Raw genomic sequence first — 12,142 nt, forward strand, 5'->3', positions numbered from 1 at the left:
AAATAAAAGTTGTGTTTTTAAAATGAAAAACAACAACTTTTTATTAATTACACAATAATTTTTTTATAATTAAAATTAAATAATTATTTATAAAAATATTTATTTCCAATAATAAAAATTTTATTATAAAATAAATGAATAAAACATATTTTTAAAAAAATAAAATAAAAGGTTTTTAAAAATGTTTTCAATATATTTTTTGAAATTATGAAAGTTATGAATAAATTTTTAAATTTTTAATTAAAAATTATTTTCTACAATTCATATATACATGAACTAATTTTTTTAATATTTTTTTATAAATATAAAAATTTTCTTAAAAAATAAAAATTATTTTTTACAGATAAATGGCATTCAGTCCCAGTTTCCGTCCCCGCGCTCTCTCTCTCTCTCTCTCTGTTCATAAAATTACTGGGACGACAAGACAGCAATCGCAATTTTTCACATATTTCTGCTGTCTCTGTCTTTTTCACTTTGTAGGGTCCAAGCTCTGTTCAGTTATCACCTACTCCCTCTATTTTAGTGGCCCTTCATAGGAATATATACAACTCCAGTTAATTGAAAACATCATAGTGAATGGATTTTTTTTTTTTTTTATTCTATTCAATTACAGGTGTGAAAACACCATATTTATATAGCATGCCGCCCTCATCTAAAAGCAATTTTCTAAAAATTTATTCATTTTATATGTAAGTATATAAAATTAATATATTACCTACTAATGGATTAATTAAAAAAAAAATCTAAAATTCACTATTTTTTAATTAAATCTTAAAATTTATATAGTTACTAATTAAATTTTTCATATTTAATTGATATCTTAAATTGATCCGATTGTCAATAAATAATTAATTATACTTAAAAAGAATTTTACATTAACTACTATATTATCACTGAAAGAGTAAAATCAGAAATCTCAAATTAAAATAATTAATAAAAAAAATCATCATAAAATTTATTAATTTTAATAATTAAATTTTAAAATTTATATACTTATCGATTGAACTTTCACATATAATTAATATCTTAAATTAATCTGGTCATCAATGAATCACCATTATGTTTAACTCAGTCAATTGAAACTTTTTAATTAATAGACTTCGTATATAAATCTCATTTCATTATAAAAAATAAATTAATTTTAATCTTATTATCTTATATTTTTAGGATAATTGACAATTTTATGCATTGAATATATATATATATATATATATATATATATATATATAGAGAGAGAGAGAGAGAGATAATTAAAAAAAAAAAAAAAAACACATACGAAAGTTTCCATTCAGAAGTGTTTGCTTTGAATGATGAAGAATAAAATTTAGCTTACAGACTTTATTTGAGTATCATAAAATTTAGAGAGAGAGAGAGAGAGAGAGAGAGAGATCTTCACATAAAATCATCATGAAATGAAGAAGAGTCTTATGAACAGAGAAAGAACCATGCATATTCTCCATGCTTACCTCTTCAGTTATTATTCTCCTTTTCTTTTTTCTCCAATCTATGATTTTATAAACAAAAAATCCATGCAAATTCACCTGATTCGGTTTCATCGTCTGTGCACTAAATATGTATAGGATCCATATTTCCTTCCAACTCCTTTAGAGCGGGCACAACAAACGCGCGTTTGGAACAGCTACCAGTCGGGTTGCCCGAGGAGCGGTGAGTCCAAACACATCGCTCGTGTCAATTTCACTTGGTTTCATCCCATCAGGCAACTGCCATGTAAAACAGTGAAGAAGATGGGCCACAGCCAAATCAAGAGAGTAGAGTCCGAGTTGCATGCCGGGGCAGGATCTCCGGCCCGATCCGAATGGAATGAACTCGAAATTGTTTCCTTTAAAATCAGGCACTCCCTCTTTCAAAAACCTGGATGGCCTGAAAGTTTCAGGGTCCTCCCATGAGTTCTTGTCCCTTCCAATAGCCCATGCATTGATCATGACCCGAGACTTCGCTGGAATGTAATACCCGGCGACCTCTGCCTCCTCGGCCGTCTCATGTAAGAGAAGTGGGATTGGTGGGTGAAGTCTTAGAGTTTCTTTGACTGTGCATTTTAGGTATGTCAGCTTGTCGAAATCACTCTCCTCCACGCGCCGCTCTAGACCCACCACATCGGCAAGCTCTTGCTGGACCTTTTTCAACTCTTCAGGAGCCCTCATCAACTCCGTCAGGGCCCACTCAATCGCCGATGCCACTGTCTCTGTCCCACCAAACATTACGTCCTGCCGTATACAACCATATGGGATGCACAAAAAATTCTTATGTAAGTCATGAAAATCCCATTAATTAAATCCACCTACTAACACGGTACAGAAAAAATTGAGATGACAAAGTAGCAAAAAACAAAAAAAAAAAATGCGTGCCTGTGTGTACTTTTAGTGCTACAAGAAAAACACTTTGACTATGGTGAATCATCGGGCTTACTTAGTTAATACTCTTTATGCTAGTATAAATATAAATTTTTCTATAAAATTAAGAAAACAAATCACATATTTATATGAATAAAAAAGCATGTTCAGGGTGTATTATGTAATTTGCCGTTGACTGTCTAAGAATTTGTTCTCAATGGCAAATATATTTACGGATATATTTTACAAGAAGGTAGCTTAATTACCATGATAATGGCTTTGATGTTGTCTCGAGTGAGTTTGAAGGAATTCTGAAGATCGTCTGATTCGTTTACTTTAGGCTCATCGCTGTAGAAAGCTAGCAAATCATCCACCATATCAGAGTTATCATCAGAGACATTACCCTGCTTACTCTTATGCATGTGTTCGTCGATGATCAAGTCGATGAATCTGTCAAGTGATTTACGAGCCTTGGCAAGTCTTGAGTTGAGCTTGAGGCCTTGTGGGTCTATCCATCCAAGCCAAGGAATGAAATCAGCAATGTTGAAAGCACCAAAAAGCTTGGAGAACTCCTGCAAAATCTGAATGAACTCGTCCTGTCCCTCGTTCTTCGAACCGAAAGCAGCCCTATAAATAATATTCATGGTTAGAGTAAAAATCAACTCTCCAACATTCACTGGCTTCCCTTTGTTGGCCACAACGGTTTTAACCATATAATCAACCTCATCCCTCACAGACTCCCATGACTCAGCCCGTTTACGGCTGAAAAGTTTCATGACGCAGAGCTTGCGCATCTGGCGCCAGAAAGGGCCGTAGTGGGCGAAGGCCATATCTGCACGGTCATATGTGAGATAACTGATGGCTATGGTGGCAGGTCTATTTGAGAAAATATTATCTTGGACTTGAAGTACTTGGCGAGCTATCTCAGGAGAAGAAACAGCAAACATGTGAATGTTTCCCATGCGAAGATGGAAGAGGCCACCATATTCTTTAGCTAGTTTAGCTAAACCCCGGTGAGTTAACTGGTCCATCATGAGCAGGTTACCTATAATTGGCAAGCCTTTAGGCCCTGGAGGATATCGCAATCGTCTACGAAGGAGAGAGATTAGACCTAGTAGGAATAGTAAAGGAACAATAAGGAAAAGAGTGAAGGGTAAAGGTTGCAGAGCTTGGAGAAGAGCTTCCATGGCGGGTTTCTCTCTCTGCCTGTATACTGCTAGCTAGTTGAAATGTTAGCAGCTAGGTTGGGCAAGATGTTATGGGGTCTTTATATACATATTTTCTTCACCGCCTCCTGCGGACTCTCCTTTTCAATTTGGCCACGCTAAATTATTTTACAAGTTTTCTTCTTCATTTTGTTTTTGAAAAATTAATTTTCTTACTAAAGTCTATTACTACTTATACATTTAAATTAAAATATTTTGTTAATACTAAACCATCTTAACAAATAAGTTAAAGTGTGATCATCCCATGTGGAAATTAAGATTTATTTTTCACAAAATCTCACTTGTTACCTTTTGTTTAATTATCTTTTATTATAATAACCATAGTTGACGTAATAAAAATTATTATTATTATTATTATTATTATTATTATTATTATTATTATTATTATAAAACATGAATATATAAAAAAAATGTAAAAATAATAATTTAAAGGAAAGAATAATTCAAATGTTTATATGTTATTTTAAAATTTAAATTATGACATGCTTATATATATATATATATATATATATATATATATATATATTTGAATAGTCTATATACCACTTTTTATGAATTATATTCAAAGGTGAGGCTGCATTTTTCTTTTGTCCATTATTTTTTTAAAGGGTTAATACTATAAATATTTATTGGACATATAATAACAAATAAGTATTTTTAATGTTTCATATTTTTTTATATCATAATAAAAATATAAATTAATTTTAAGAGGCCAATAATTAAAATAAAGTAATTTTTTTTTCTTGTTGTATATTTATATTTAACATGATTTTAAAAGGTTTTGGGAAGACCAACGCTATCCCTTATCCCCCTCCCTCCCTCCCTCCCTCCCTCCCTCCGTCCTTGATTACATTAGATAATAAAATTTTATATTTGGCTTATATTTGTGGCGTAAGATAAGCGCATAAGTTTGACGGATTACGTTCTTATTTATTTGCGACCAAGAATATAAGTCAGCATGGGTTGCCGAAGTGAGTTATGGGCTTGAATAGGTCGATCATTTCAGGACTCCAGTTATAACTTTAATTATGATAACCCAAAATTGCTCCTCACACTACTAATTTGCAATAATAATAATAATAGTAAATCTTCACTTGGAGATATGAAAAAAAAAATTGTGAAATGGGTAATATATCTTTATGTTTTAATGTCTTTTACTTAGAGTCTTTATCTCATAATGGTGTCCCATATCTCATAATATATATATGATTTTTTTTTTCATAGATTCGACTTATCATAAATATAAAATATAAAATATATAATGAGAAAATATATAAATAAGAAAAATTCTTAAACACATGATTTATACCTATTTGCATATTAAATTTATGATAGATTGGTATATCTTCACACTCATTGTAAATATCTTGTACAATATATACTGAATCATTTATTGTTAAATTAATTTCTTGTTAGCATAATTTTGAAATATAAGGACAAAAGAGGACTATGATCCTTTCTGCCTTTTATTCGATTTCTAACCTATTTATTCATTTAATTTTTTTATAAGCAATAATTTTATTAATTATAAGATTAGGAAAAACTTAACATAAGTGTTGCCGACTAAACCAGGTTGATAAAACACCTTATTATACTCAACTTAAGTGATGGCATACTAGGTGAATTTTTGTTCATCTAATTAATTAACCATTACTAATTAGCATCTTGTCCTGTCTTGGAATGTAGATAATTAACCGAATAGGTCGCTAATTGAAGTGATTTCGCACTAACAATCTAAGATCAATGAAAAATTTGAAACCCTAATCAACTAATCAAGAATGCCTTTTTTAGACTATTCAAATGGAAATCTTTGACTGGTACGGCTGGTCTGTGTCCAAAAGATCAGCAAACTTTGCTTTGACCGGTAAGCTTTAATTTGACTATATATATAACAGACATAAACGTATAAAATTAATATATTTAATAGATAATTTTAATTATATTTTATATTTTAAATATATAATTAATCGAATCTAAGTAAAAAAAATTATATATATATATAATTAAGGACCTTACACAATCCAAAAATAACAAGAAGTCTAATTCTACCTGTCAATATGGCTATAAATGAGGTTTGGTTTCTATATATTTTGCATTATTTTTCAAATAGTTAAAAAATAAAACATATTAAGTTTCCTTCCTCAAGAAAAACCAAAGAAAGTCAAGATTGCTTCTTGATAACACTGCACGGCAATATAAAGAATGGGAGTGCTTCGACGTACGTACAGTCAAAATCTCTCTAATGTATATTCTTTACTAAGGGCAAAGGTTTTACTTTCTTTAATATGATTTGGAAATTTTTTATTCATTTTCAATCATAAATTTTCATTTTATGGCAAAAAATTCCATACATATATATGGGCTTATAGGTTTTATAAATGAATCGATTCTTTTTCTCTATTTTTTTAATATAATATAAATTAAATTTGCATGGATTTTTCAAGTATCATCTAGATCTCTCTTTACTTTTTCTTTCCTTCACTATTATTTTGGGAATACTTATTTCTATAGCCTAATTTATTACGGCTACTTATTTCTACGACTTAATTTATTAAAGTGATAATCGATTTAAAAAATAATTTATAGAAAACTAAAGTATATTTAGGTAATTTTTTATTTCTATCTTTAAATGAAATAATAAAATAAAAATTAATAATTTTCTCCTCATTTATTTATTTGTTCAGGAATCTTTTATTTATATTTTTAAAAAATTTCTTCGTATTATAATCTTTTAAAAATAATTTTTTTATTAATATGAAACATTTTATGTTCAATTTTTCTTTTAGTGTTATAGTAACTCAAAAGGTTGATATATATGTATATATATATATATATACAAAAACAGGAATATTTATAATTAATTAGCAATAGATATAGTTAAAAGTTTATTATCCTTTGAATATTTAGGATGTAATTATGATTAATTTGGTTGCAATAGAGGCAGCTACCTACTTCAACTAATTAATAGTTAATTAATTAATTAATAATAATGATGATGATAATGACGATGATAAAAAGGAAAAAAATAGAGACAAATATTAATGCAATGTGACCCATGATTAAGTGGAGTTAGTGATCTTTAATCAGAAGTGAAAAGTGGAAGATTTTGATGCCTGACCTTATTTCTTATTCCCAGTCATTGTCTCAGGTTAGACATTGGAACCATCGACAGTTTCATTTCACCATTAACCATTTTAATATTATCATATCATTATTATATGCTAAAATCATTCATTTATTTAATTATTTAATTAAATTTTTGTCACAATTCAAGCCTGCGTGAACTATTAACCTAACAACTGGCCAGGGTGAATTGAACCTAATTACATGATTCAAAAATTAACTTTAAAGAGTTCATACTAGTTTTATATATATACTTCATTTTGATGATTAATCTCATGCCTTTTCTTGAAGTAAATAATAGATAGATTGCGTGATTTAGCATCACAGTGATACCATCACTATAACATCATTATTAGATTACTATCTTTCTAAGTTGTTTGTTTGATATTTTTCATCAATTTGTCGTTTCTTAATATCTGTTAATTACTTGCAATAATAATCAACTTTTCTTTTATAAAAAAATCTCCATACAATAAATATTTTTTGGGTTAAGATATTTACACAAATAAAAATGATTAATGCTTTTTTCTTTTTAAATTTTAACAACAGCTCTCTCATTTATAGAAAGATAAGCACCGGCATTGGGCAGAGCTTGTTTGCAATTAAGCACTCAACCAAATGTTTTCTCCGCGCTTTTTTTACTTTAGTAATATTTATTTTTTAATATTAATTTTATGAATGTTAAAATTATTAATTAATTATATTAAATATAATTTAACTTTATATTAAAATTTTGAATAATTATATGCTTATTAAAATTAATTTAAATTTTTTATTTTCAAATAATTATTAATTATTTTTTAAATGTTTCTTCATAAAAATTAAAAATATAATAAAAAATTAAATTATTTAAATAATTGCATTTTAAAAAATCATATATTATTAGAAAGAATTTTTTTTCATAATAGAAAATATAATAATAAATATGAAATTGAGGCATGGAGATGCCTAGAAGTTGAGGCATCATGTCAAGAGCAGTTATATTTAACTGTAGTAGTATGAATTCTTGTCTGTGTTAGCCACTTCAATAAGCCTTTCAGATTAGTGAGAACGGACCGACGATCCAGAATGAGCAGAAAGGAGAAAACTAATCAAATGGTTATGGACCCCAATATATTGAGTAAATTAGACAATAATCAATGGTTGCAGTCAAAATCTTCAACCGATATGCCTCTCCTTTTCAACACTTCATGTGTTATTTAAACTTTTTCCTGGAATGCTACAATTGCTGCCTTTTTGATTGCTACATGGAATATAGATTAAAACGAGAATAATTATTTAAATAATTTACTTAAATTATTTTATAAAAAAAAATAAAAAACATAAAGGGTTGGTGCCTAAGGCAGACACAGTCGTGTTGATTAAATGATCTGAAAATAAGAAAAAGACTAAGTTATTCTAGATGAATGGGACCAAATACGTAAGGTGTTTCGTGTAAAAATCTCAGAGTAGCCGACGCCTACTGTGTTCACATGCCAATTATCATCAATCTCTTGGTTGTATTATCATGTAATTAGAGAAAATTAGAGAAAATTAATGATTGTAGGGGTTGGTATAACTGAACCATCAACTCAACAAGTTTAACCACAAGTAGATTAGGAAACAAAAAACATCAATTTGAAGCAAGCCAAGAAATTGATTATGAATCCCCTGAAGAAGTCCAATTTGAAGATGTCTACATAATCATCACACATTAAACTTAATATTGTATTCAGTGGAAGAATTTATGCATAGACTTAAGAGTTTGTTACAGTGGCCTCAGCCATTAGTTACAACTAGATAGGAATAGGATAAACCTTAGCACAATTTTAGCGTCTTGATCATCTTCATTATAATTAAGTTGCTATTTATGTTTGTTGAACAGGCCAACTGCTCTCTCTATACTCATCTCTCATGTCAAAAGATAAACTAATTAATTTGTTAAACTAGCATTAACTATATTCTTCTTAAATTTGCTGCTTATAAAAAATATATATATGCCCAAAAAAATTTAAATTTTATCTTAGTTGGAGTCAAACAAATAATAAAAATAAAAAATTACTTAAAATATTTATAAAATAAACTTTAACATATGGTTATTCTAAAAATTGTCAATATTAAATGTTTTGTCTTCCTTAATTTTCTGTCTCTAAATAAATAAATGGTAATCTATTAAAAAAAATTAACCTCTTTAGAAATCAAGGACAAAGAATATTTGCAATGCATATTTGATTCTTATTTACTTTTTCAAATTGAATGCAAAATTAATTAAATATGATTTTCTAAAATTTTAAATTTATCATTTGAAAGTTTTGACTTTTACACCATATTTGGATTATGATTTGGGATGATTTCATATTATATGGTATGATTATTCTACACGTTTAGGAAAATTATAATTTTTCAAACCACAAATTAGTGTTTGATATGGTTTAGAATTTTTATTTTTCCATTTTATTTTTACACAATATATAAAATTCTAATTATACAGTTTCAATATTATATATTTATAAGACATATTTAGTGATCAATTAAAAAAATAAAATACATTTTTAATTATTATTATTATAACAACATTATTTATAAAGAGAACATATGTGAAAAATGAAGCTACTCTTGATTTAATGATAGAATTGCAGAGTGCTACCATCGCAAGCTTAAGTCAATTGCTCCTCGTGTGAACCTCGACTCTCAATCCAGTCATAAATTCCGTCCCTAACTCCTCAAGTTAGTCAAACCTTTAATTGCCTATCATGATGCAATGCTTATATATCATAAACGTCTAAACATATTGCAAAATTTTTTTTTACAATTAATTTTAATTAAAATTAAACTCAACATTTTACAATTTTAAAAATACTCTAATACCATTAAATTAACATTCATTCATTTAAAATTATTAATAAAATTTGAAATTTTAAAATTTATATAGCATTTTTCCAATATATGCATATAATTAATAAAAAGTGATTAAAATATATAATTAAATTAATAATTCTAGTCATAAACAATTTAAAATTAAAAAAGAAATTTAGATTCATCATTTTTTTTAAAGGATAAAAATTTCACAAAAATTAAATTTATTTGGGACTTTTTTTATAAACGTTTTTTTTTTAAAGAAAGATATTTTAAAAATATTTTTTTTTAATAAAAGAGCATTTTATTAAAGTAACGGATCAAAATTTAATACATTTTCAATAAAATTAAGTGTAGAATGATACCACTCAATCTTATTAAATATAGAAACAGTAACTCTAGCTAGCGTATGAGCTCTCTGATTCGTTAATCGCCTAATAAACTACAAGAACAATTACTAAGTTCTTACAAAAGAAGTTGACAATTCATAATGAAAAATATTTTAAAAATGTTTAAAAGAAAAATAAGCAAAAAAAATGAAAAAAAAAAATATGATGTTACTGATCGGGTAGCTACAATGGGAAGTGGCGATGGCCGAAAAGGTTGACAGTTGAAGAAGGGATCTATTCAGATTTCAGATAGACGATAAAGAAAGTGACAAGGGTGATCGTATTGAAGTTTTCCAGTGAAAAGTTTATTAAAGAAAAAAGAAAAAAAAAAAATTTGCACGACACCCTTCTTTCAGTTATCAAAATTTTCATTCATTTTATAAAAATTTATTCAATCATAATGGTACTTTTCATGTCAATCTTTTTTATATTTGAGCCCATGCTCTACAGTGACTTCATTTATATTGATAACATCCTCCTAATATCAAAAGATGTCACAGCTCATAAAGCACTATTAATCATTTTTCAATTTAGACTCTCATGACATCATGTTGAGAAACATCAATCACTTAAATTAATAATTTTTTTTTAATTGAGAAGTGAATATTTTAATATTATTATTTAAAATATTAATAATAAATTTTGATTAAGTAAGTTGACAGTTATTTTTAAATTAATGATTTTAATTATCATAAGTTTTTTTAATAACCATAAGTTATTTTTTTATAATAATAATAATAATAATAATTATTATTATTATTATTATTATTAAATTATTTTAAAATAATAAAAATAAAATAATATTAAACTAAATTAAAATCTATTAAATGTATAAAAGGGAGACAGAAAATTTTTAAATATTAATTTTATTTCAAAATAAATATAGGTCTTAATTTTACTGCGATTGATATTTTTAAATTAAAATTAGATAATATAATAACGTGTAATAATTATATTTAGTAATTATATATTACAGCTATTTAGAAAATACAGAAAAAAAATTTAATGCTAACTTTTCTCTTTTAAAAAAAATCAAAATTAATAGATAGGCATATCTTTAATAATTAGACATGTTTAAAAAAAATTAATTATTAATTTTTTTATAAAAATTTAAATATGTTTGGTTCTAATTTATAGTAGATATTTTAAAATAAATTAAAACTTTCAGTTGTAATAATTTAATAGTCATTATAATATTCGTTGAATTTTAAAATCAAATATCTTGGGTTGTTAAATCATTTACAATTAAACACTAAATTTAATTATAGTAAATATGTTTAAAAATTAGAAAAACTCATAATTAATGACAATTATATTTAGTAATCAATACTTTTTCATTATTTAAATTTAAAATATCAAAATAATTAAGGATTATATTTAGAAAAATAAATTATATAATAATTATATATTACAATTATTTAAGAAATATAAAAAATTATTATCAATAACTTTAATTAAAATTTGCTAATTGATATAGATGTGATAGAGTTAAAATTTTATTTTCTCTTAAATTTGTTTTACAAAAATCTGAATAATCTCTTTATCAGAAAGTGAAAGTGTAACCATATATAAAATTAATATATATATTTATTAGGTATAATTAATAAATTAATATAATTAATTATTAATTTTTCTTATCTCTAATTAACTTCAGCTTTCTATACATTTGTAATAACAATAATAATAGCTACTTATTATAATATTAAAATATAATTATTAAATAATTTGTAACTTATGTATATATAATTAGGGAATTAATAACTTAATCCTAATTTAAAGAAATTATATAATTAATTAATAAAAAATTTGAGAAAATTTAATGAAATTACTTGGTGTGTATATATATATAATTTTTAAAAAAATTCTAAATAATAATAAAATAATATAACATAACTAATATTAACCAAAGTAATAATATTAATTTTTTATTAATTATAGTATAAAAAATATCAAAAAATAATAAAAATTAAATATTAATATAAATTTCTTGTTTACCATAACTATGAAAATAAAATTTTATTTTATCTTTTCATAATTCATTATATATCTATCATGCAATATATGATTAAAAATATGTCAATGCATATTAAAATAAGATAAATAAAAATAAATTAATATTAAAATAAATTAAAATTTATTAAATATATAAAAAGGAGAGAGATGGTAAAGTATTTAACTCCATATGACTACTTTTATAGTATAATTTTAAATTATTTTA

The 12,142-nt window shown here is 25.6% G+C and overlaps 1 protein-coding gene across 1 annotated transcript; it reads right to left on the reverse strand.

Moving 5' to 3' along the window:
* Nucleotides 1–1,311: 1,311 nt before the first annotated feature.
* On the reverse strand, nucleotides 1,312–3,622 carry LOC110651225 (cytochrome P450 84A1). The gene is made up of 2 exons (XM_021806486.2): nucleotides 2,618–3,622; nucleotides 1,312–2,225 (listed from the first exon to the last, which is right to left on the reverse strand). Exons 1-2 carry the CDS (start codon nucleotides 3,536–3,538, stop codon nucleotides 1,605–1,607), a joined length of 1,542 nt encoding a protein of 513 aa, XP_021662178.2. The 5' UTR covers nucleotides 3,539–3,622; the 3' UTR covers nucleotides 1,312–1,604.
* Between the last annotated feature and the right edge of the window lie 8,520 nt (nucleotides 3,623–12,142).

The sequence above is a fragment of the Hevea brasiliensis genome, chromosome 16 (assembly GCF_030052815.1).
Source record: "Hevea brasiliensis isolate MT/VB/25A 57/8 chromosome 16, ASM3005281v1, whole genome shotgun sequence".
In the NCBI taxonomy this organism is placed as follows: domain Eukaryota; kingdom Viridiplantae; phylum Streptophyta; class Magnoliopsida; order Malpighiales; family Euphorbiaceae; genus Hevea; species Hevea brasiliensis.

Coding starts and splice junctions, on each gene's coding strand:
- LOC110651225 (XM_021806486.2), bottom strand. CDS start 3,538: ATGGAAGCTCTTCTCCAAGCTCTGCAACCTTTACCCTTCACTCTTTTC. Junction 2,226..2,617: donor ACATCAAAGCCATTATCATG/GTAATTAAGCTA, acceptor TGTATACGGCAG/GACGTAATGTTTGGTGGGAC.